This window comes from Pangasianodon hypophthalmus, chromosome 26 (assembly GCF_027358585.1).
Source record: "Pangasianodon hypophthalmus isolate fPanHyp1 chromosome 26, fPanHyp1.pri, whole genome shotgun sequence".
Lineage (NCBI taxonomy): Eukaryota > Metazoa > Chordata > Actinopteri > Siluriformes > Pangasiidae > Pangasianodon > Pangasianodon hypophthalmus.
The window spans coordinates 8,116,140-8,143,542 of record NC_069735.1 but is presented as its reverse complement, the minus strand read 5'-3'; the positions used below and the strand labels follow the sequence as shown (position 1 = coordinate 8,143,542).

Below are 27,403 nucleotides of genomic sequence, written 5' to 3'. Positions count from 1 at the left end.
TTCCTGCTCACAGTTTAATCAGCTCATCAGCTTGCAGCCTGCCAATTGTTTAAAGTGTTGTGGTGAAGCAGACAGAATAATAATAAATAAATAAACACTAGGATTACTGGGGCAAAACTGGGAAACACCGTGTAGGGCGGTGGGATTTCTCATAATCATATGAGACAAAATGTGCGACATTGCATCCCCTGCATTGAGCTCCGTGCATCTCATGTGGCCATGCGGTGGCGTCATTTCCGTGCTGTTATTAGCCTATATTTTTAATATGGTGCAATAGTACTGCTTTAAAAAAAAAGAACAGCACATTCCGGTGTTGCAGGAACAAGCACAGAAAGTCACACTAAAATGCGCATAATTTCTTTTGCGTTGATTATCTGCACCATGAGGCTTTAGCTTTCACAGCTACTTTAATGCCACATGAAATGTATAAAATGCTTCACAGTGCGCAGAAAGCAGAGCTTCTGTACGCTTCGAACAGATTTATTTGAATTACTTTGAATTGCATGCTTCATGAGTGCTCCAGTGCTGACATGTAAATAAACAAGCGCAGCACAGGAAGCGGACACCCGCGCGCGCGTAAAAATAGGCGTCATGAGCGCTTGTTTACTAGTTAGACAGCCGCTGTGAGCAAGCTGGGAAAAAAAAAACGCGCGCGCTGTCCAGACATCCAGATAAACGCAGCCTTGTTTTAATGAATAGTTCATGACGTGAAACGTGTTATTTTGTGAAAACTCACTCCTGTCTAATGGTTTATTCAGACGACTGGGTATTACAAACTGCATTTTGGGCAATGTGAACTTTTCAAATGTAGGTAGTTTGTTAGAAATGCCAAAAATGTGCTAAAATATTACCAAAAATGTGATTTGAAAAAAAAAAAAGAAAGAAAGAAGCAAGGCTATTTATGGTATTTTCGATATTTTTAACTGTGCACATGCAGTCTGACGAAGAAATGCATCACAGTATGTACAGTAAAACGTGTGTCATCTTCGCAGTGTATTCAAATCAGGGCCGGAGGAGGGAGCGGTGTGCGTGCGGGGGATTCGCCGGAGCCTCTTTGCGGTGATTGGCTCATCCAAACGTGAATCTTTTTCAGTCGACCAATGAGTCCAATGAGCAGTCGTGCTCTTTAGATTGGCAGGCACGCCCCTCGACGGTTGCGCCGCCTTATATGACTGTGTATTTTCCTCACTGACCAAAGCTAGGATGTGTGTAAACGTCACGCGTTGTTTTTCTCTCTTATAGTTCAGTCATTCTGAGAGCGGTGTTATTTTGTGGCGAACCGCCGCCGGGCGCTCGTTTAAGCAGCGCAACTCTTGTTCGGCGTTAGTTTAGTTGGATTTTGGGATTGGTTGGGAAACAAGTTGCAGAAAGTGAGTCGGAATATTTTGAAGCGCCAGGATGGCGAGTCCGCCGCTAACGGGAGGGACGTCGTTATCAAACGTCAACAAGTATTCAAACAACGTCAAGAAAAGTGGATACCTTAAAAAACAGAAGCACGGACACCGGAGATTTTTTGTTTTGAAAGAGCAAAGCGACTGCCTGCCAGCCCGGCTGGAATATTATGAGAGCGAGAAGAAATGGAAAAACAAATCAGCTGCGAAAAGAGTCATCTCTCTTGACTCCTGTTTGAGCATAAACAAACGCGCAGACGCCAAACACAGGTACCTGATAGCTCTCTATACCAAGGACGAATATTTTGCCGTAGCTGCTGAAAACGAAAACGAGCAGGAAAGCTGGTACAGAGACCTCACCGATTTAATGAGTGAGGGAAAAGTGTATGACAGCGCAGTAACCAACTCGGCGTCCTCTTTAGTGGGCTTTGACGAGGGTAATTACGGTATGATTACTCCAGTGAACGCCGCTTACAAAGAGGTATGGCAAGTGAATGTGAAATCTAAAGGACTTGGACAGACTAGAAACATCACGGGAGTTTACAGGCTGTGTTTATCAAGTCGGTCCATTAGCTTTGTGAAACTTAACACTGAAGTTCCATCTGTCAGCCTGCAGCTAATGAACATAAGGCGATGTGGTCATTCTGACAGCTTTTTCTTCATTGAGGTGGGCAGATCTGCCTCTACAGGACCCGGGGAGCTTTGGATGCAGGCAGATGACTCTGTAGTGGCACAAAACATACATGAAACAATTTTAGAGGCTATGAAAGCAATGAAAGAGTCGTCAGAGTTCAGACCACGCAGCAAAAGTCAGTCTTCAGGCTCCAACCCCATATCTGTACCTACCCGGCGGAACTTGAACAATTTGCCTCCCAGTCAGACAGGGTTGGTAAGGAGGTCAAGGACAGACAGTGTGGCAGCCACATCGCCTATCAACAAGTTTACTTCCTGTCGGATACGCACAGCCAGTGAGGGTGAAGGCACCATGGCAAGGCCAGTATCCATGTCGGTATCAGAAAACGGAAGCCCCACTGTCCGGAAGCACATGAGCAGGTCCAACACTGTTTCTGTGGGATGCCGTACATTCGAAGCATCGCTTCTACATCACAACCGATCCATGTCTATGTCTGTGCCTGTATCTCATTCACCTCCATCTCCCATAAGCCCACTGAGCCTCTCTTCTACTAGCATGAATGGCTCTACCTCCACCTCAGCAGTACACAAACCTTCGAGTTGTAGTGGCTCTGTCTCAGGGTCACCTAGTGACACTGGCTTCTTGTCTTGTGATGATTACGGGTCCAGCCCAGGAGATGCAAAATACAGTGCATCCAACCGGAGCAATACACCTTCATCCTTCTCTGGGACGCCCCCTTCCCGCGAAAGCACAGATCTCCATGGTTACGTGATGATGGACAGTCCATCAAGCCACTCCTTGAATAAGATCCAGGCATCCAGCAGAGAGAAGTTGGACTTAGAGAAGTTATACAGGAAGAGAACTTACTCTCTTACAGCACCACAACAACCTAGGACCCCATCTCAGCAGTCATCAGCCTCACTTGATGAATATATGTTGATGTGGGCAGTGTATGCTAATGGCAACTCTGGGCAGAGCACACACTCTGTTTCTCCAAAGATTTCATACCCTGAGGATTATGGGGACCTTGAAATTGGCTCCAGCAGGAGTTCTATCAGTAACCAAGGTGATGATGGCTACATGCCCATGACACCAGGTGCGGCACTACAAGGCAGCAAAAATGACCACTATGTGCCCATGAGCCCCATGTGTGTCTCAGCCCCCAAGCAGATCATCAATCCCAGGTCCCACCCTCAGGCCACAGGCAGGCAAGGCACAACCAATTCTCCCAGCACTGGTTCACTAGAGGACAGTGGTTACATGAGGATGTGGTCTGGCTCCAAATCCTCATTGGAGAGCACTGATGTCAGAGTCACAAATGGGGAATATATGAACATGTCACCTGTTGATCCATACGTCTCAGCAACTCCACCAGATTATGTCCTTGGAGGGTGTGTGCCAGCACAGCGACCCTCTTTCTTGCTAAATTCTAACAAACATGAAGGTCCTAAAAGAGGAGAGGACCAGTATGTTTTAATGTGCCCTCAGGGGCATAAACGAGGAGAGGAGACAAACTGCAATGCCATGTCTATGGCAAACCCTGGGCTGTCGTTGCCCAGTCCCTCCACCCTTAATCCACTCAGGCATAGTCGGAACGATGGACTGTTGCACAGAGCACGAGTCAGCAGACAGAACAGATTATCTCTGGATACTCTAAGGATGCTCCCAAGAATGAATGAACATCCCCTCCCCAGTGAGCCAAAAAGTCCAGGGGAGTATATCAACATAGACTTTAGTGACATTTCACAGTACTCCTTGCCCTCTGGATCAGTGGAGAGCCAGGCTTCATCACCCAGCCTTGGCAGCCTAAGAAGAAGATCCCCACTTTGTGACTACATGAACCTTGACCTGAACTCACATTCCCCAAAATCAGAAGAAACCCTTGCTAGTTCCCTACATGAAATCCCAGAGCTCACCAATTGTCCATGCTCATCTGATGAGGGAACGTACGTCTCTGACGAGCAGAACCCCTCCTGTTCACCTGGCACCAGGAAAGATGATTATGCTGAGATGAAATTTGATGATGCACGCATGTCTCCCTCAATCATCACGGAGAATGGTGAAACCGATATGGCTGGTCCCACTAACAGGGTACAGCGGCTCACTCTGACTGACAAAAGCATGCCAGGAATAGGTGCATTCCTCTTACCCAACTCCACAGTCGACCCTGATGGAGAGGCAAAGGTGATCCGAGCTGACCCACGCGGTCGAAGACGGCACAGCTCAGAGACCTTCTCGTCCACCACCACTGTAATGCCGGTGTTTCCCTCTTTCGCCCACCAGTCCAAGCGGCATAGTTCTGCCTCTGTTGAGAATGTCTCGGTCCGAAGCAGTGAGGGTTCTGATGAGGAATACGGCAGCCCCATGTGCAAAGAGACTTCCGCTGGGTTCCAGCATGGTCTGAATTATATCGCCTTAAACCTCATGGAAAATAGAGAGTTTGGGAACTGTGAAAATATGATGGGATTCAAGACTATCAGTTGCTGCAAAGGAGGAATAAATGGTCTACACGACAGCCCGTATGTTTCTCTGGGATTCAAGGAGACAGTGACCACTGTAAAAGGTGAGTTCTTCTGACATGTTATTTTGTTATGGGTCATGCTGGCAGTTAAGACATGATGAAGCATGTAGGATAGGGGTCCAATGGCGACAGTAGTCCTTACCACAAGGTTGATCACCACAAGGTGTTGTTCATAATAATTCTTTTTAATTTGACACTTATGCATGAAATATGTATGTTTATACTCTAGCTTAGTCATCTTATTGTCATTCTAGTTTTAGCTCCTCAGGTTTATCCTGTATTTAAAACATTCAATTGCACATTAAGTTATTTGTCATACTTGGTTTAAGTATATAATTAGCTTTAATTAAAAGTACATAATTATGTACTTGTGAAGACGCATAATAAGGTCTGTGACAGGAATTTCACATTTATGAATTTTTATTCGCTCTATTTTAAAATTGTTTTCATAATATTTTCGATTTAGGGGAATGAGAGAAAGTGAAGAAAATCACTGGGGAATATGAGTTAAAAATAACCCAATACACTGCACGTCTGAGAGCATTAATCCGCAGTGTATTCGGTGTTATTATGCAATGCATGGCGCATTCAGTGGAACATCTGTGTTCTAACAGTTCACTTCGGCTTTGCACGATGAGACCTTGTTATTGACTGAGAGAATGTGTTTTTCACTCAGAGGAATTCCCTGGAATTTCAGACGTGCTGAACGTGACGAAGCGCAGTGGCTGTGTGCGGTGGTAAACAAACTGCGCAGCACTGCGCGTTAGGGGGAAGGCGCTCACGTTTTGCTCTTGCTCTCAATGAAGGATTAAAGAATCGTGCAATAATCACACAGAAGTGCGTTTTAGTGCTTACATGAGAAGTCGTTGGTGCTGAATTATTTAAAAAGCGCTATTCTTAGGTGGTGGAGAGAACGTGAGATTGTTGTTCTGAAGCTCGAGCTTACGTGAGATTGTTGTTCTGAAGCTCGAGCTTACGTGAGATTGTTGTTCTGAGGCTCGAGCTAAAGTGTGATTGTTGTTCTGAGGCTCGAGCTAAAGTGTGATTGTTGTTTTGAGGCTCGAGCTTACGTTTGATTGTTGTTTTGAGGCTCGAGCTTACGTGTCCAGGACTACTTTCGTTCTCATTATGGTCCAAGTTTTCCAAGAAAATGCTTTCTGTTTTACTTTATCATGAAGCTCTCGGAATGTCTCATGTATTAAAAGCCATCCACGACTTGCAGCAGGGAAACTAGCTCTGATAATTTGCCTAATTATGTGTGGGTGTGTGTGTGTGCCATGCAGTGCTCTCACATGTTGGAGCAATATGCTGCGATGACTAATGTAAGAGCCTGGGGCCTTTAACCAAGCATGCTGTTTTTGCATGTGGCTCAACACACAGCCTCGCGTGTTGTGCACCATGGCACGTACTTCAAATTGTTTCCATCCTTCTCAGTGTTCATATTATAACACGTCCAATTGCAGCTGAGCAGTAACCCGTGAAGGTAAGGGTCTGTTAATGTCGAACGAATGAACTTTTTTCACCCTGCTTGTTAGGAATGCACATAACACTGCCAATGTGAAATAGAAATAGGAGGAAAACTTGTTTACGTTTTATCCCCTTAGTGGACAAATCAAACCTGCTGAACATTAGAAGGTCCATGCAAGTGGCATTGATGATTTAAAAAAAAAAAAAGAAAAGAAAAGCAAGCTTGATGATGTTATCAGGTACTGATGAGGTTTTATGTTTGGAAAACCAGACCTGGTAAAAGTTGCTGCGAGATGTGAATATGTGCTAGGTTTTGAGCCATGTTTAACAATTCCTCTTATTTTTCATCTGTCATACTTTATTTATTTCACTGGTTTAAAAAAAGGAAAACAAGAGCCTCTTGGAACTAGGGAGGGAGGAGAAGTGGAAGAACTTTCTGTTACGCTATTGGCTGCACAGGTCTGAACTAAGAAACAAGCTGGTTGTGACCCATTTTTTTTTTTTTTCCTGAAGATCAAAGTGTCCACTGTTTGACTTTCAGTCAGTGCTGTTGTTTTTAAGGGTTTTCAGATAAGGTGCAGACAAAGGGACAAAGTGCTCTATAAATAGAAGGGAATCGATTTCGAATGATTTTTTAAATCTCAAAAAGACACCAGAACAGGCTTAAGGAAAAGTTACACCAGTTTTTCGCTTTGCAGATTTCTTGGCTGGGGTGAATCAAAATCAATTATAGACAGTCCTGATGTGACATCTTTTGGAGGTAAAATAGTGGTTCAGTGAACAGCTTGCTTGTTTGTGAGCGACATGAGACATTATCATTTTTATAAAGGAAAAAAAGCTTCAAATCTACATGTAGATGAACGCTGTGTGAAGTGAAATCTGATGCAAAACTTTGCATACTGCATGCTCTTCATTGAGGGGTTTTTGCCGCATGGATTTTATTCATGTCATCCAGTGTGATCACTGTTGAAAGCATGTAATCATCTTGATATAGCGTGTGAATATATGACTACTAGCTTAAGGAATTCCAAGCGATGTTACAGTGATTAAACTGCTGCTTTAGGCAGGGGAAGTAAACAAACATTAGACAGTCCTTACAGAAGAATTGCACACTAACACTGGAGCTTGGCACTGAGAGATCAGTTTTCTAATCATTCTGTTTCTTGCATTATTTAAATTTCAAATCAAGGTGCTGATGTTATTTACTGACTGTTGTCCACTTTCTAAACTCTTCATTCCTTCTTTAGTTCAAACATCACTTAAAACAATGTGAATGACCTTTCACCCTTGATTTGGCTCCATGTAATATGCATGTTATTGCCACTGACATTGCACGTGATGTAAACTACATTGTCAGCCTTTCAATGTAGAAGTGAAACTGAGTAAAAAAGAGAGGTCCCTAGAGTAGAAATCCTAGAGGAGTGAATAGGCAGTTAATTCAGGCCTCCTTGAGTTTGTGTGTGTGTGTGTGTGTGCGTGTGTGTGTGTGTGGCAGATGGCCAGGCAGGGAGAAGTGTGTGTGTCTAAGTGCACCTGCTACTCCAGTCACTTCGGCCTGTTATCAGCCATGGCAGCAGCACAGACAATACATTAATGACAGCACACCATCTGCTTCGGCCCCAGGACAGGGGCTAGTAGTGCTTGTCCCTTAGAGAGTCAGAGAGACAGGAGTTGAGAGAGAGGAAATAATAATAATAATAATAATAATAATAATAAGCAGAAATCTCTCTGAAGGTGATTGAGATGAATAAAGAGAGAGAGTGAGAGAGACAGTGTAACAAGGAAAAAGGAAATGTGATAAGGACATTCTGAAGAGAAACACATAATATAGAGTGTGCTTTGTATTGCATACATGCAAGCACACAGATACGTGGCCACTGGATCTGTTTTGCTCAAGCTGGTCGGGTTTCAGCATGGCACTCACTCACCCCTGGCCTGAGAGGCGAGGAGCCAGCTAGAGCTGTGAGCATGCTCAGTATAGCAGCACCATCCCTTCTCTTACATTCTCCTTCTTTCTCTCTCTCTCTGAAACCTACCTCCCTCAATCCATGGCCCTAAACCCATTCTGACCTGTTGTTTTTCTCTCTCATTTTCTTTCTCATTCCCTCCTACACACATTCTCCTCTCTCTCTCTCTCTCTCTCTCTCTCTCTCTCTCTCTTTCTCACTCTTTCAATCATGCACTTCCCCCTTCTCCCTCCCTCTCCTTGTTTTCTTCTTCATGCCATTCATTTCCATTAGTGCTGTTTGGCTGTGAGACTGACTGACAGTTCAGAACAGAGGGCATGATGGATGGCTAATTTAGCTATTTTGAGAGTTTTCTGTCAGATTAGGCATGCAGACCTCTGAATGGAATTTTGGGTGAGCGTTTCTGTTCTGTCCTTGTTCTCTTGAACCTAACCTGAGACCTAAAAACACCACCTTAAACCCAGTCAGACACCTGGTTATCTAATATGCATTCACCCATTCAGTATTTCAGACTCTCCCCACCCTGCAAAGCCTCAGTGGCTAAACTAGGCCGGGATGTTCCCAACTAAGATAACCGCAGCAACACCGTCAACATTACCCACATTTAGCTTGGGACATGAGAAGGAGATTACGCTTGAGGGAGAGAGGGGATTAGACATTGTTCAGCGGCTTGTGGTGAAGGGAATAAGAGGCGTTTACACACACGGACACGCTCAAGCTCCTGCAGGTCCAAAACAAACCTGTCCTCAAATACACCTCACACCCAGTACAGCAGTGAGGTCGATTTTTACACTTTTTTCATTTTTTTTTTTTAAATTTTGGGTTCTTGCTGATGGTTTAAAAGCAGTTTTTGGCCTTCATCCTGTCATTCTTCATAAATCTTTTTATGGCCATCATTAAGGCTATTACACAGTATGATTTCTGGAGGAGTCAGATGGCTTCTTGCTCCTCAGCTGGAGATCTTTTGACATCTTCACCCAAGAAGGCTTAAATTAGCAGATATGCCATTTCAAGCCATACATGTGCTCTTTACATGGCTGTCCTTCACCCAAATGCTCTGCTTACATTTTAAAAGACTCTTTGGTTTGGTTTGGAGAGATTTTGATGGGTCAGCTAAAACAATGCTTTTTAAGTATTCAGTTTTATTTTCACTCATTCGTTCATTTTCAGTTAGAGCTCACAGTGTCACAGTGGGTGTACTTCCTAACATAAATATTTGGCTAATTTTAAATATCTTGCACTTAAAAGAACCAGAATAAACTAATATTCTAGCATGGCAGCAGGTTTTCTCAGCAGTGGTCCTGGTTGTCCTCTGGTTCCCAGTGGCTTTGATGCCCACTGAAATGTTTTTTTTGGCACGTATTAAGATGTGGTTGTTGTCTGGAAGAAGTTTCCATTTTAGAGGACTACTCAGTATTCCCCCGTCCGCACACTGCTTAACTGTGGGCAAGGTAAAAGTGTGAGTGCTTAACATTCAGTTCAAGGTATCACAGTAAATATTGACCACTGGAATGCCTGGAATGTTGAGCATATAATTATTCCTATGCAGATTGATCACTGTAGTCTTGTAGCAAGTGTTTTTTTTTGTTCAGTTATAACAAGTGGGCTTGCAGTGTATCATGGTCAGTGTTTGAACACTGTACATTATGTACTCAGGGTAATTACAGCTAGAGAGAAGTGAATAGTTGAGGACAAACATGTAGCTGTGTATGTTGGGTAGAAGAAGAGAAATGCAAGCTTAAGGATAACCTAGTCATTATAGAGGAATTGTTATACAACATTTTCTTCCAATTGTCCATAATGGTGCCTTTATGGTATATAATTGGCTTTGAACAGCATTGCTCTGGGAAACTGCAGGTTATAGTTAAAGTAAAGGATACCAGACCTTTCTTATTTGTCTCCTATGTATTCCCCATACAATTGACTGATTTTCCCATTTCAGTGAGAATGAGCCTGAGAAATAGGGTCATGGGGTAGGGGTTGACTAGAGATTTTCACATCATTCTTGTCCTGTTTCTTGGCCATTCTGAACCATCAGCAGTTTTGCAAAGGAGAATGCTTCCTAAGGGGCTTAAACCAGCTTTATGTGCCAGCTTTAGGGCCATCGAGCCACTTCATAGTGAACAGCATTACAATAGCTTGCACTCTGTGGATTAATGTCTGGGCTGCTGTGTGAGGACACATAAACTAAAATGGCCTCCAAAACATGCTGCATCAGCCTGTTATGATGGGCAAAGTCTCGACTGGAAGCAGAAAAGACTGGGTAATGAAAAATAGGTATAAACAGCCCTGTTCGAAAGGGACATGAGTAAGTAAATAAGCAATAGTAAAAATAGAAAAGAAAGGTCAAAGCTCAGAGAGCAAAGCTGATGATTAATTGGGTAAGTAAGGATGATGGTCATAATCTGGGCAGCGCTTTCACACATTTCCTATAAGACCTGGATGTATTCGTTCACCTTCTAGCCCATTCTCCCCAGTAAAATAGGTGCGTTTTGTGCTCATGCGATGTACACACTGTAACCATAATAACGCTCTTACCAGTCCTAGCTAGTATTGGCTAACTAACTAGCCTTTGATGTCACACTTGTTTTTTTGTTTTTGTTTTTTTGCAACTGAAGTGATCCTCAGAGACAAAAAAACAATTCTGTTTTTTTAAAGTGGCCACATTCCACTCGCCCTGTGTCTGTGTCTGAAAGCACGTTAACCGTTCGCTTGCTGGACTGTACAGTTATTTTGCTCTCCATTGATCAGATTATGTAATTACTGCCCTCTAGGACCATCACTCAAAGTGCTGAGCCAGAGCTGGAGATTTTCCTCCATTCCTTTAGTCAGTGACTGTAATTCCAGTGGGATTATAATGGAATTGTATTGGGATTAGTCTATCTATGGTACACAGTAGCTGACAAGGTTGATGTGCGTGCACTCACTGCTCTCCCACCCTCATCCCCCATTTATCTGAGTGGGATTTAAACGTGACTGTGCATGAAGAGTTAGTCCCTGTCATACACCATCTGTCCATAAGAGAAGTCAAACGAATGTTTACATAAGAGATTTGGGGGCCTTGTGTTTTATAAGGAGGGGCAAGCATAGTCAGATCTATTACACCTCTCACTCATTAGTGCTGACACTGCAGCTAACTCTAACTCACTGCATTGTCCATTACGTTTCGTCTTATTTCTAATAGTATTACCCTTAAACCTTATAAGATGTGAGGAGAGCGTACATCTTTTAACCACCATGCCTTTATTTTTTTCTCTCTCCCTCAGATTGATCGTCGCACGGATCATGGTGGTAGTGCATGTCCGTGACCAGAGGCGGCGGCCGCTGCGGCTGAACATTGCTGCTGTAGATGAACTTTGACCTTCGACCCTCACTCTGCGTTCCTGACAGACTAAATGTTGTTCCTATCCGGGCTGGACACTTTAAATGTGGCCACCTCTGCAAGCATCTGCTCTGTCCTTCAGGAACTGCAAACTGCTGCTCTGTAGGTGACAATGGTCACAAACTTGTGTTGTGTATGTTGTATAGTTTATTTTTATTGTTGTTAACACTTTAATCATATTTGGTTGGCCCTGGTGGAATGAATAGAATATAGCCACACCTCACCACTCATACCCTGCAAAAACCACACCCAGAATGTCTAATATTTACTTACCATTCATACAAACCTCTACAAAGGTACATATTTAATGATTTATTTATTTCTAGTACAATGACTAATGTTCATGATATTTATTGATTAGCAACAATGACCCAGGAGACCGCTACATGTCCTACCTCAGGAAGAGAGTCTATTGTGGGTGTACAAAATTCAGACATAATGCCGATTTATGTTTTTATTTTTTCTTTGCATTACCAATCCAAAGCCTTACTGTTTCACTGATATAGAATTTGCTGGAATATACTAATTAGGACCTATGTAATAAGACAGATCTAAAAATGTAAATTATATATAACATATTTTTTGTAGATGCTTATTTAATCTCACCTTGACTAATGAGTTTCTATATGTAAAAGGCCACTTATAATGTAATCTGGAAATATGTCTGAAATATGCAAGTCGAACCACTAAATCACGTGGTTGTTGCACATGATGATTGCCTACCTTTGCAAAGATTAACACAGAAATGAGTATTATTTTTATGACCAATTACACACACACATCCACATACATATATATGCGTATATATCGTTATATATAATGTATAGCTTGGTAAAGCGATGCATATGTGCCCTATTGTAATGTCTCCCTTTTTGGACACTGCACCACAACTGCCACACGGTATACCTCCACTTTGTTTCTCCTGTCACTAGTGATATTATTGGTGGTGAACATGGTTATGTTTAATTTACTGACAAGACTAAGCGGGGAAGTACATGGTGTGTTTAGTAACTGGTAGAAACGCAGGCACTTCACAGTGGGTTGCCAGTTGTTGACAGCCGACACTGTGACTGCAAGCAGCTACAGATTGTAATACATGACACTTTTGAATGTAGTGCATGTAACTCATTTAAGGTGTGTGAGGGGGAGAAGTAAACCAAAATAACCTTAGTTTTCCTTGTTTCTTTACCCCTGTACAATTGTGCAAACTGTAAACAAAGCTATTATTAGACAAGCAGTTTTGCTGAGGGAAACCTACGAGATCTCTTCTCTCTGAAAAGGATTAAGAACTAATCTCAAAAATAAACTAAATAACTAAACATAGATAACTAAATAACTAAACATAGAAAACATTAAATGTCTAACAATTTGCACAGATGAAGTGCTTATTCTTTCAGCTAATATATACCATACTATACTTTTTTTTTCCTATAGGACTTCACAAAGAGACAAAAGGCACTTTATTAAGTAATTCTGTAAAAGAAAAAAAAACAGCTACTTGATTCTAGGGCAAATCTTGTTTTTCGGTACCATCTGTTCACCCTCTTTATATGCAATATTTACACACGAAAAAGCAAAATTAGTTTACAAAGAGGAACCAAATGTGTAAAGACTCTTAATGTATTTGTTGAAAGATTTTACACAGAGATTGACTATATGCTGTTTGTACATTTCTTTCTGCCAACTTTATTGAACTTAAAATTCAACAGTATTCCTGGAGTATAATATAGTAAACTATTGATTGAACTTGCTGTGTCTTCCATTGTCCAAATGTCATATCCTATTCGTCGTGTTGTTCTAATGCTATTAAATGATCATTTAAAGTATCTTAGTAGAATATCTATTTTATTTGTGTTGAGAGAAGATAGGCACATGCAATAATTAAATAAATATTATCATTTAAGTCAAATGTAGTTGTGTCCTGTTTTTATTACTGTATTCACCTTCAAAAATTAAAACTGGCTTGTTTATTTTATTTTATTTTATTTTTTTCACCCAAAGTCAGCTGAAAACGAATAAAAGTGACATTAATTACACAAAGTAGGACTGCTGGTCAAAACAACACAACGTCAAAGCTTATTAAAAGGACATAAAATGCTGACGTACAGCACCGGATATTGCCATGACTACACGCTCCGGGGCGAATAAAGGAAGGAACGCGATGTCCATTCGTAAACAAAGCGAGATGATTACTTCCGGTCGGGCGAGCAGATAAAAAAAGGAGAAGAGGGGTGGGAGGGGAGCCGGAACAGAGCGATTTCCGGGCACAGCGATAAAGAGCGGGATACTGCTTCAGAAGTCGGGCATCCTGCCTGAAACAAGTCTGAGCTCGAACTGGCCTTCGGCGACACACGTCTCTCTTCTTTAGAAACGGACACAGGAAACTACTCAGCTGAGAATGACCCCCTTCGTGGAATTCCGTTGGATGTGGCGCCATGACGGAGCGAGAGCCAGGAGAAGCGAGGAATAGAGCTGCATAGAGCTAAACTGTGTGTGCGCTCTGTGCTACTGCACTCATTAGAACGATAAAAATAGGCTACCTAAAGCTACTTATTTTATATTAGGCTATAATATTTTACCATATAATATTTACCTAAGGCTATAATATTTTACCATAATATTTTTAAAAAAATATTTCACCTTAATCTTTACAGTTATGGAGGTTTGGATGTAGCCCCATCCAGTATAATATGTGGGAACTGATTGTAGGGTTCAGCTGACAGGTGACCCACTGGATTTATCCTGGAGCAGGAACCAAAAATCTAGCTAGTTAGCTTAGTAATGTAATAATGTCTAATAAAATGTTGCACGATTCCTAATATTCATTCATTGGGTGAATAGGATCCAGAGCCTATCCAAGGAACACTGGGTGTGAGCTGGGAATACACCCTGGATGGGATGGCAGTCCATCGCAGGGCACCATGCACACGGACATTCACACCTAGGGGCAATTTCCAAAGCCAGTCTGCCAAAAACCAGCATGCTTTTGGACAGTAGGATGAAACCCACAAAGACATAGGGAGAACATGTGAAACTCCACACAGATCTGAGCTCAGGATCAAACCGGGGACCCTGGAGCTGTGAGGTGGCCTCACTCTATGCTTGTGTCACTGTGCCACCCATTAACTGATGTGTAGAGTTCAAATGACAGAGGACCCCCTGGACTAGCAATTCAATTCAATTTTATTTGTATAGCACTTTTAACAAGGGATATTGTCCCAAAGCATCTTTACAGAAATAAATACATTCAATTTATTTCAATTAAATCAAAATAAATTGTAAATATGTGAATTTATCCCTAATGAGAAAGCCAGAGGTGACAGTGGCAAGGAAAAACTCCCTGAGACGATATAGGGAAGAAACCTTGAGAGGAACCAGACTCAAAAGGGAACCCATTCACATCTGGGTGATAACAGATAGTGTGATTATAAATAAATCCCTTCTTTATCTGTGTACTACATGGACAAATAGTGCAATTGTGTAAGCAGTAAATTCATCACAATTTTCACATGAAGTCTGGTTTGTTGAACCTATCCACTGTCCACTGATAGTGACCTGAGTACAAAACTGCTCACGGCAACCACAGCCCCAAAAGCCACCACAGCAGGCTAGCAGGCAGGAGAAAAACAATATTAGCTTAATGTAAAAGCATAATAAAATGTTAATAACAATTCAGATTTGATGTCTTGTACTTAACTCTATATGTGGAGGATAAATACATGCTGAGAATAATATTATCAGTAGACAATTGAAAGAAAATGGCTACAGCTTGAATCAAAGAGTTTTTCACAATATCATAATTTTTGACATTAAGAAATATAATGGCATTAAGCCAGAAAGAAATGTTGAAGGAGGATGCTAGTTTTACAGGAAGGATGATTTTTGTGCCATTGTATTAAACGGGGGATGGCATTCCCTTACAAACCAAACCCAGATTATGTATGACACAAATACATATGAGTAGATTTCCAAGTAAGAATCTTAAAAAAAATGATTTTGAATACTTTCCCTTTCTGTCTCCATAAACAGTCATAAACATACAGAGCAGGATCATTCCATGAATTTCTAGGCCCTGCACAAATTTAGTCCCTGTGGGCCCTCTCTTGAAAATTCAACCTTCTCAGTCCAGGCTAGTTGTGGGGCCACTCCTCCTAGGGGTCCTGTGAAGTCACCTTCCCTCACTGTGATGCTTGTTTATAAGATTGCCCAAAAGAGAAGCAATAATATGCCGTAGTAAATTCACAACATGTAGGGAAGGAACACACAGTCCCAAACTCAATACTGTTTGTACTGCCAGTCTCACGGGGGAGTGCCTCTAGAACATTGAGGCCTACCCTGGAAAGGAAATTTCCTAAACAGAGACGAAAAAAAAAAAAAAATTGCCAATACTTAGGCTGCTGAAGCATGGGGAGAACTATATACACATAATTTCTTAGATACTTTTTAAAGCATGGTCGTGGAGTAAAAATGGTCAGAGTTCAGCATCATAAATGAAGTGAAATGCTGAATTTAACTGTGTAGTACTTAATATGTTTGGCCACATGTCCTGTTAGTGGTTGTCATGGGCTAGTACTATTGGGAACTCTCAGAAACAGGCTTAAAACAACCATGTTTTACTGCTACTCACAAAGATAGCCATCAGATTTGCAGACCTCTGTGATCTTTTTCCTGCTGGTTTTAATCCTCTGTGCATCTCCCCCCCCACCCACTGCCTTAGTAATCAATAACAACATAGAGAGCTCTATGGTACAACTTCTGCCTCAGGCATAATTTCTCAGCTGAGACCAAAACTAGGAACTTTGACTTTGATTTTCAAGTTTCTCCTGGTTTCTTTTACGATAAAAATTTGGACCCGAGCTTAACAAAGTAGATGTTCTGCAGATGTTCTGGAGTCATATTCCCCAACAAGCAGATCTCAGACCATCCACAAAATTCAGCATCAATGAGTACATGCTCTGAAGTATTGTAGGAGGTCTTTAAGTAGTTACACAAAGGTAGGTGTAGTGTCTCTGAAGACTGTGGTGATATAATTTAGTTATGGGACTTTGCCTTAGTAGGTTTCCCTCTGTGGACCAGAGGTGGCTATTGGCACTGATCCATGAATGACATCAACAGTGCTTGATAATGTATAACTGCTGTAACTGGTTAAAGAAAAGGACAAAATGAACATTTCTGGCAAACATGCTGGCAAATAGCTGGTTATTATTATTATTATCTGGTCTGATAATACATGAACATCAAATCAAAGAGCTCTTATGTTAAATCCAGCAGTCTGTGTTTGAATAGAACTGCTTTGTCTCAAAAAGTCTTGATAAAGAAAAAAAATATAAAGGCTTTACCTCAGGCGACCTTAAAGGAAATCCCTGGAAAAAGATAATGATGAATCATAAAAGCCTTACCTCAAAGCACCCCAAATCACTCAAATTCCCAAATCACACAAATATAATGGCTTTATTTGAGGTGGTAATATTCACACAATCATTTCTCTTCATACATTAAACTTTTATTTGTGATTTGGTCTTAGGAATTATGTGTAGTTGTAATGGCTTACAGTAATGTAAAGCTCTCATCCCAACCCATTTCTTATCTACTTTATCAAGCACAAATGCCAGATGTTATTATTAAAAACCCCAAACCAATATATTTGTATAGCGGCTTTTAACAATGGACATTGTCACAAAGCAGCTTTACAGAAATCCGGATATAAAAGAGGAAGAAGAGGAAGAAACCTTGAGAGGAACCAGACTCAAAAAGGAACTTAAGGCTATCTAAGAAAGAACATCCACAGCCATGTTTAGGGTGTGTGTGTGTGATACCATCCACAGTAAACCCAGGGTGATCTGTAGGCTATCCATGTGAGGCCATCTTTAGCAGCAGTGAGTGATTTTCTGGTGAGCGAGGATCCAAGTAGAAGTGGGTCCATCAGGATGGATTAGGCAGGTCCGTATGGCAGAAGGAGTGCACCTTTCTGATAGAAGATCTTTGCATGAGCTTTCTCTTAGTCTCTGAAGGGTAATAAGGATTTTGGGGGTTTTCCATCCTGCTATAAACTGGCAAGCTATCACCTTTCAGAATGAGCCAGTGAGCCTATCCTGTGTCTCATAAAGCTGTACACTAGTAGCTAGTTAAGCAGATTTGTGACTTTGCAGATACAGAACAAATTGAGGTTTTATGATTCCCCCAAACTGGAAGGAATTCCACATTTCAGAAAATAGCTTGGGATTTGCATTAAGTAGATGGTAAGCGGAAAGAGATGAAAGCTGTAATAACTCAGCAGATAAGGTTCTACGATGGAAGGTTGTGTTCGAATCCCATGACTACCACAGAGCCAATGTTAGCCCTCAATCCTGGATTGTATTCTGCCTCAGTTGTAAGTCACATTGGATAAAAGCATCTGCCTAATGATTTTCTGAAAAAGAGAAAGGAAAAGAGAAGACCAGACCACATACATTTGCGTCTGCAGTGATATGCTATTTGGACATATGATCTACAGGAAAAGAGTGTGCATTTAAGCAAACGTGACTGATGCTCAAAGCAACAATTATTGCTAAGTCACATGCACATGGACACAAGACTATAGGCTAGCCCACTCTAACCACAATACTCTGTCCTTGGTGATCAGCGCTTCTCCACAGTGTGCAATAACTCTATTATTGATAAGCTTGTATTGATTTTGCAGTACACATTACTAAGCAGTTACTGTAAGCTCTCGCTGGAGACCACTTTGTTTTTTCTGGTAGATTGTCAAATGGCAAAAGCAGTGGATGACTTATGAAGTACAGCAGTCAGCATCAGCAGAAAATCATGGTGTGTGTGTGGTTTAGATGCAAGCACCACTGATGGGAAGTGACTAAGGGAGAAGCGTACTGTAATATATTTGAAGTGTACCAAGGAAAACTGATTGGAAATCATCAATAACATGCTAAAATAAAGCATCAAAGTACATTAAAAGAATTCTCCAAGCTTTACAAAGCACATCTGTATTATGTGGTGATTCCCGTGGACAAGAATTTTGATATTGAAAAAAAAAAAAAAAAAATATATATATATATATATATATATATATATATATATATATATATATACATATATATATATATATAATTAGTTTACTTAAAACCTGCTTATAATGAAAGTCGAAGGGCCTTTGTTGAGCAAGTTAATAATAATTTACTAGAATTATGAATTCTTAAAGGCTATGTGTAAATTAAGGTCTAGCCCTGTGCTCAGACCGACAGTGAAGCAGTGTGAACAGCCAGAAATCATTCATTTTTATTGAGAGCTTATGATTTCCAGCAATATGAGGACACCTGTCCACCGGTGATGAAAAGTATGTGAGGTGAGCAACAATGAGCAGCCAAGTGGAATGTTTTTTTAATTGTAAAACATTATCTGTGTTATTTAGTAATAGCTAAAACTTCTAAACCAGCCAGTTACGCTTTGGTTACATCAGACAAGTGAAAACATGATTTTGGTTCATTCTGACACAAGCAGACAGTCATGCCCATCTTGGGAACAATTTATACACAAGCAAATTTCCTCTAGAATTCTATGTGCAGCAGATTTGTAGTCAAATGGGTGGCTTGTGTATGTCCTGTAGCTAGATATGCAGTCTGACAAACAATATGAACATCCATTATGAACTGAGCAATCATAAGACAATCGATTAAAAAAAGAAGGAAGTATCTGTAGTTCCAAAGTAGTTGTTCAAAGTTAACACAAATGTGCCTTAATTTTCACTGGATATGCTGGCATTCCATAAATATTCTGCGAATGTGTAATTAACCTGAATTATTGCTAGGACTTCTACTTTTATTATTAGCGTGTTATGAATTTGTGTTATATAGTCATGTATTTTAAACATGTATTGATGGAATTCAGCAACTGCCCTAGAGAGGCAGATTATTTTGGTATTTTGTAGAACTAAATGCAATTGCATCGCAAAAGTAGAAAAATACACAGAATGTTATGAAGGATTGAGGTTGGGGCTGATTTCTTTCTAGCCCAGCAGGCTGTATATTCCCTTAGATTTGCCCTCCATTTGGTTCAATAGTTTTCAACCTGCTTCGATGACACATCTGTCACAAGTTATCAGCAGTGATTGAGAAGGTACATACAGTGAAATACAGTCACGGGTGTAATGAATGTGAACAAGGTGGATTATTTACTTCAGTCAAAGTCCAGTCAAAGTACACATTACACAAAAGGACAAATGACGAGACTGTAAGTTTAGGTTTTTATTTATTTATTTTTTTACAAGTTTTCTATTACCCATGTTTGGCATTTGGAGGAAAGGTTGCGTAAACTCAGTAGAGCATTAAAGACTTGATACAGAGACTGTGTGGTATAGTGATAATAGATTCACTGTCGAGCTACTCATAGATATTCAAGTTTTGTCCTCCCATCTAATAGCAGAACCAGCCCTTACTGATCTGTGGTGAACACACATACACTACAGATGTAACTGATAGAGATTAGGCTGAAAAATCCTGGAGTACTCCTTCAAGGAGATGATACACTGTCATGTGGATGTATACATGTACACGCACAAACACCCACACACAGGAAGGAGGAGTCTTTTTCCCTCTAGACAGAACATTGCACCATCTCTGAGGATTCCATTAGTAGCCATGGTAGCGTACACACATGCATTATGCAAACATGTGTGCAAACACACATCGGTACACTTCCGAATAAGACTGTTGTCTCAAAATCTCTGAGGGAACTGCAATGCTCAGCATAAACACATGATGTAAGTTCAAGGCTTCCTGAGTGTACAAAGCATACTAGAGTTCTAGAGTGAGCCTGTATGCAAGAAAAACAGAAATACACTAAGCATTCAAATGTGCGAACAATTCAAAGTCAGTTCAATGGTTGGAAACAATACTGAAAAGTGAGGCTGGAGAGAGACCAGTGAAAACAGTGAAAAACTCTGAAAAGACTCAGGAAAAGAACATAATGACTTTCAGAACAGCTTTAGAAACAGGCTTCATTCCCACTATCATCAAAAGTTCGCTTTTCATCACCAATTTTAACAGTTTTTGTCCAGCTGTTGACATTTACTTGAATAGCAGGTATCATTAGATAGGAAAATGATTCCAAGTCTGCACCGCAAGTGACTGAATAATGAGGTTATGGAAAATGGAAAATCATGCATCAAGAGCACAGGAACACTGCGAGAACCCCCCCAAAAAAGCCTACAAACAAAACAACAATTATAGGCTGAAAGAATGAGAAAACTGTTAACCAATTTACATAGCATTTCATATTACAGACTATTCTACACTAAATAAACCACTCATTTCTCATTTGATAAGTTATGTGGATATACACATGGCCATAACTAGCTATGAGGACACTGAGGTCTGGACCTCTGTAGATTCAGAATGTTTTTTTTTTAAATACCTCTCACATAATATCTCTAGTTGTCAAATAGAGACAAGACTACCTGATAAGCAGTGATGAGCCAAAGTGGACACTCACATATTCAGCTCTCGATAGATGCTACACTTCCATTTTTCACTGTTTTGTTCAAGGACATATGACATAGATATGATAGAAATGTTTGAGTTTATGTGAGAACATATTCTATACACTCACTGGCCACTTTACTAGGAACACCTGTACACCTGATCATTCATGTAATTATTAGCCAATCATGTGGCAGCAGTGCAGTGCATAAAATCATTCAGATACAGGTCAAAAGCTTCAGTTCACATCAAACATCAGAATGGGGAAAATGTGATCACAGCAACTCTGACTGTTGAATGGCTGGTGGGAGACGCATAGCCATCTCTAGACTTTACACAGAATGGTGCAAAAAAAAAAAAAAACATCTAGTGAGGGAGGAGTTCAGTGGGCGGAAACAGAGAGAGAGGTCAGAGGAGAATGGCCAGACTGTTCGGAGCTGACAGGAAGGCTATGGTAACTCAAATAACCACTCTTTGCAACCATGGTGTGCAGAAAAGCATTTCAAAATGCACAACAGGCTGAACATTGTAGGGGATAGGCTACAACAGCAGAAGACCACATCAGGTTTCAGTCCTGTCAATTAAGAATAGCAATCTGAGGCTACAGTGGGCACAGGCTCAATAAAAACCGGACAGTCGAAGATTGGAAAAACGTCTCCTGCTCTTTTCCCCAATCAATCTTCAACTGTACAGTTTTATTGAGTGTGTGCCCACTGTAGACTCAGATTCCTGTTCTTGGCTGATAGGAGTGGAGCACAATGCGGCCTTCTGCTGTTGTAGCCCAACCCATCCGACCTGTATCTGCATGATTTTATGCATTTCGCTGCTGCCACATGATTGGCTGATTGGATAATTTCATGAACAGATGTACAGGTGTTACTAATATAGTGGTCGGTGAGTGTAAATGTGTTTATGAGAGCAGTTGTCAATTTGTCAAATGCAAACTACTTATACCTTTGCCAGCCAAATGAGCTTGCTAGTTAGCTGAGACACTGTGCTAGTACACTGCGTTAACTGCAGTGTACACAGTATTTTAAAAAGATGCTTTTCCAGTAATTAGTGAGGAGAAACAAGAGAGAAACGAAGGATGAGTACATGTGGACCTCACAAAAATTCTGGTCCTGCTTATGGCCCTATATACAATATAAATTGTATAGTATGCTACAGATGCATATAATCAGCAGTTTCATGTTACACTGTGAAAGCCTTAAATAACAGCCAAACACTGAAATACCAACTGATGTACACTTCTGAATTAACACCTACAGTGTTTATAAAAGTCCATCTGGACTGTAAAAATTCAACTAACACTGCAGCTGTTAATTCAGCATTTGGGATTTTGCTGTGCACTACAGATTAGATAAATGTCAGGATGATGTTTTGATGTGTGCACAAATCATTTTCTTCCACTCGCAGAAGACACCAGCCATTCTTGTACTGCTGTATTTTAACCTGCGTGATGCATTGGCTCAGGGCCTCTCTGAGCGCTTATGAAAGATTACTGCAGGAAGCCATAATCCCCAGAGGCCTGCGGAAATGGGTGCCTCAGTTCACAGTGTGCTAATCTAATAGCCGATGATGTTGCTGAGTTGGAGGACATTAAAGCTCTTAAATAAGGCAGCAGAGATGGATGCAAGCAGGTGATGGGCTTGGATCATGGACGCATCAGTTTCCAGTGGGGTCCGAGTCCATCAGAGCAGGTAATAATTCAGGACACGCCATCTGTAGTGACAGAAATGACATGTGTATTATGTACTAATATGGACTTTGTGTTTTTGTGCTAATTATTTTTGCTCACAAATTACTATCTATTTACAGCAACATACAGAATATGCATAGTGTTTTAATAAAATATCCTTTTTAAATTTCCATGTTGTTAACAAAAGGTTTTGCTAGATATGTTACTGTTCTCACCACAGATACTTACACTTTGAAAGTGAGTGCATCACAAGTTTTGTAAAGTTTACACAGGGTCCCACTCATGACATTTGCAGCCAAACTATTTTATTCTTTTTTTTCAGGGGATTCATTGCATTTCCTCCAGATGGTTTGACTGGAATGAAGAGCACATCTTGGTTGGACCGTGCAGATTAAAAAAAATCTAATCTAATCTTTAATGCAACAAGGCCTATTTATGGTTGAGTGCAAAAGTTAACATCCCCATGTTGTTTTTAATGAAGAGTGTACCAATGATTTACAGTTTCTTTACACCTGAGAAGGTCTTGTTGTTACACTAGACTGTATATGAGACTACAGTTAACAGATGCATAAACTAACAAATTTACTGCTTGGTTCATAAGTAGGTCATGTTCATGTTCTGACAAGCTGAAAAATGAAAAATGTTTATTTGTTTGTATATATGTATAGCCTATATTTATTCATTGCTCGTATGTAATTAAGCGCGCGACCCTGCACGTAGATCACGTGCAGCTCTGCAGCTCACGTGCGAAGGATAAACAGCAGCTCACGTGCATGAAAGCTGTCAGCGCGCTCCTGTGTGCAGATGTGGTGTGTTTGGAGCACAGCTGCTCCCAGAAAGCGCAGTTTGCTCGTCTCAATATGCATACCTACAGAGGCTTTGTGCTGCCACGCATGAAATCAAAGAAAATCCAACCGATATCACGTTTTTACATGAAAATATCGCGTTGTTATATAGGAAGAATACCACGTTATTACGAGAAAAACCATCGCGTTATTTCGCCAAATATCGCGTTACTCGGACGAAACGTCGCGTACGAGACAGATGTTATAAAGGCAACTTAACTGATCTTGTTTTTACAGTATAGTCTCATTACCAGTTCAAAATTATGGCAGAATGAGTGAAATTTTACTTAATGCGCAAAATGCTGTCCAGCTTCTATTAAAAACCTTGGTTTTCCTCCTAGCAATTAACGCGATACTTGGCGAAATAACTGATGTTCTCGTAATAACGTGATATTTTTCTCGTTATAACGCGATATTGATGAGATTAAAAAAAAAATAAATTCATGCGTGTCAGTACAGAGCTTCTGGACATACACACTGGGCAGGAAAACACCAAAAATCCCTGCAGTCCAACCAAACAGCAGCACCGGATCTCGTGTAATGCGCGCGCGCGCGGGGTGAGCGCGGGCAGGGGGGGCGGGGCTGAGCGGGAGCGCGCAGTGCGCTTTTAGAGAAGAAACCGGAGCTCGCGCAGGGAAGTAAACAAGTCCACGTGCTCGGAGCCCCGCCCCACACCCTTTTAACTTCAGATCGCCATTAATCTCTGTGAGAAAGTAAACAAATCTGACAGGTCTTTTTCTTCAAAAGCTCATGCCAAACACTGAAATAGCCAATTATGTAGCTTCATTCATTTGACTACAGTCGAATGCAGAAATTTACACACCCTTATGACAAAATGAAGCCTATGTTAAGATATTAATAGTGAAAAAAAAGGTTAAAAGCTTGTGTCATATTTTCTGAACATATTCTGATATAAATATTCTTTATTAATTTGTATTCCCACCCTTCAGTGAAGCAGGTCATGATATTAGATGGAAGGGCTAAAATCAAACATCTCTACAATGAAGCTTTGATTGGACTATGTGTGCTTAGTGTTAATCCACTTTTATTGTTTTTTTTTTTTTTAAAAAAGGATGATAGAGTAAATAATGCACCTTGTTCATCTTGTCTTGTACACCCACGACCGTATTTCACATATGACTTTTCAGTTACTGCTGTTGATATATTGTGAATATCAGCCCAAATGGAGATCAGATCTAGGAGGGGTTTTGGTTTGTGTAATAACCTGACACGACTGTCACTGATAGGCTGCATGAATCTACAGTCTGGGTTAGAAAGAAATCAGGCCCAGTCTCACGTCTTCATAACATATATATTTTTCTTATCACCATTTGTGCTGCTGTTGTGACATTTATTACCAGAAAATAATCTGATGCGGTGGCCATAAATAAAACATTATAGTGATGATCTTTTCATTTTGTACCAGCCACCAGCGAACATGTTCACTTTTTCCTTAGTCTTGGATAATATAAGGTCTCTGATGACCTCTGTCAAAGTAGTCTTGGGCAAAACCACAACAAAGTATTGACATTGACCAAAAAGTTCAACCTGACCTCAAAGCGTGAGTCTTTCTAGGAACCCAGTTACAGAGAACCCATACAACATGCTACTGACATCTTCCGTTGTCACTGGTCTTTTTTACTTGTCAGTTCATCCACTTAAACTCTAGGCTTATTTATTCATGAGAGTGTATTATTTAGTAACTACAGTGAATTATTAATTAACTACAGTAAAAGTAATAGTAAATGTATATCATGACAAGAGTCAGGAATGTAAGTAAGGACTTTTAATTTCAGAAAATAACCTCAATACCTGAAACACCAGAAAACACACACACACACACACACACACACACACACACACACACACATATATATATATATATATATATATATATATATATATATACAGTACTGTGCAAAAGTCTTAGGCACCCTATATTTTTTAGTACAAACTTTGTTATAGATTTTTATTTTATGACTTCTACATTATTGATTCAGGACAAAAACATTTTAGATGCCCAAACATTAGTTTTCCAGCACAAAATTAAATGTTACAGAGCAATGTTTGTACGGCAGTAAAGAAAGCAGCAGATTACATAAGAGACACTTTTCAGACAAAAAACATAATGAAGGCTGCTGGGTTTTGCTGCAAAAATAAGAAGCAAGTGCAACAGTCAAAGTCTCCAGAAGAACTGCGGCTGTTTCTGCAAGATGCTCAGTAACACTTACAGCTCATTTCCTTATAAAACTGCACAAATTGTACCTGAGACTACTATTTTTTTTTAAAGCAACAGGCTGTCACACCATATGTTGACTTTGTTTCATTTATTACTGTTTACTGCTCTGTATAGTATTTTTTTTTAATGTAGATATCTTTAATTTCATTATTTTTGAAGGCATCATTGCTCTACAGCATTTCTTTGCACATGCCTAAGACTTTTGCACTTTTGCACAGTACTATATATATATATATACATCCAACTTACTTCCAACAGGTTTTATAAAAAGAAGGTGAATATCTTTGTGGGTTGAAAAAAATACCCGTTCTCTGTTATATATTCTTTTAGCATGTCTCTAACACAGTCATAAACACCCATAGTATTTGCATAGTAGCTAAACTATTACTACATTCCTGTAACATACTCTACATTCTCCATTTGAACGAGATAGTACAAGTACATGCGACAACATGTGCTGTTATGCAGTGACCATCTCCAGTCTAGGCAGTGAAGTGAAATACTGCAGGTGGGTTTCTTTGCTCCACATGGCAACATATCCAGATTGACAGTGTTCCCAGAACATTGCAGACATTCAATCAACAGTGAACTTAATGTCCACTCTGTGTGTGTATGTGTGCGTGTGTGTGTGTGTGTGTTTATGTGTGTAAGTCTACTGTACAAGTTGTGCATTTCTACAAGTCAAGCTATCTCAAAAGGAATTGACATTTATTCCAACATTTGTGATCATACAGTTATCACAAACGTTCATTTCTCATCATCCTATCACACTGCACTTAATAAAGTCAAAATTTCCATTTCTTAACACTTCAAGTATAAAGAATACAATTTGACTAATGCTAGCCTACCTTTACAAATTAGCATATGAGATTTTACAGGATAGAAATGTTATATGCCCAGGCAGGTTGCTTTTCATGGAGGTAGAAGTAAGAAGCGTGAGTGCATGCCCTCCAAAGGAATGCACTTACTACAACTCTCAAGCCTCCTCAAAGCCAGGGTGTATACTGTGCTCTGAGTTTAGTCCTAACAGCAGGACACATCCAATGCGGTGTATTTTCCATTAATGTATGCTCAACTGCGCAACATATAGGTCCAAACAACTGGCTAAGTGGATCCATGGAAACAGATACAGCATGATGCAATGCCCAAATTACTACCCAGAAATCTTTACAGCTGAGAATCTCTCATGAAGCTGCTGCTATACTTCTGCTAGAAGACACAATTTCATGTGTTTAGGTTTTGTGGAACCTTGAGAAGCAACTCATCAGTCCTGCTCTCAATGTAGACAACAGGGAATAGAGGGGAAGCAGTTTCCATGGAAACACACTCATTTCAGATCTTTGTAATGACAATAAAATATTTTCTATTTATAAGAGAAAATACATGGTTAGACTGAACTATATTTGTGCTTATACAGAATGTGGGTGCATGTAGCTATTGAGCTTTCTTTTATTACATGAGTGTATTTTTGTAATTTATTTAGGAACATGTGTAGGTTTATACTGTCATGATATTTGTGTTACTGTAATATTTGCTGTGACAATATTAAGAGCCATCCAGGAATTTGTGTTCAGGGCATGTAGCAAGAAGGTTGCCTTCTGTTGCCTTCTGTTGTTAAAGTTTTGTTGTCAAGAAAAGTGCACTTATGCTCACGTTGCTCAAAGGTGTTTGTGTATGCATAAGTCAATGTGATTGTTGGTGTGTGCATAAACGTGTGGACTGATAAGAAGCTGGATGTGGAATTTAGCACCAGCAACAAAACAGAACTCTATAGTCTCTCCTAGTCCA

The 27,403-nt window shown here is 40.3% G+C and overlaps 1 protein-coding gene and 1 long non-coding RNA gene across 3 annotated transcripts; one reads left to right on the top strand and one right to left on the bottom strand.

Annotated features, from left to right (window-relative positions):
• The first annotated feature begins 1,180 nt into the window (after window positions 1–1,180).
• On the top strand, window positions 1,181–13,271 carry irs2a (insulin receptor substrate 2a). Of its 2 annotated transcripts, none has more exons than XR_008301039.1 (2): window positions 1,181–6,029; window positions 11,247–13,271. XR_008301039.1 is itself a non-coding variant. In XM_026931738.3 (2 exons), exons 1-2 carry the CDS (start codon window positions 1,399–1,401, stop codon window positions 11,249–11,251), a joined length of 3,195 nt encoding a protein of 1,064 aa, XP_026787539.3. In that variant the 5' UTR covers window positions 1,182–1,398; the 3' UTR covers window positions 11,252–13,271. The 2 variants fall into 2 exon arrangements, 1 of the variants encoding a protein (XP_026787539.3); XM_026931738.3 differs by having other exon boundaries at window positions 1,182–4,588.
• Window positions 13,272–19,579: 6,308 nt separating this feature from the next.
• On the bottom strand, window positions 19,580–24,139 carry LOC113537608 (uncharacterized). The gene is made up of 3 exons (XR_003403778.3): window positions 23,301–24,139; window positions 22,760–22,885; window positions 19,580–22,554 (listed from the first exon to the last, which is right to left on the bottom strand). It is a non-coding gene; the product is annotated as an uncharacterized LOC113537608 (long non-coding RNA).
• Between the last annotated feature and the right edge of the window lie 3,264 nt (window positions 24,140–27,403).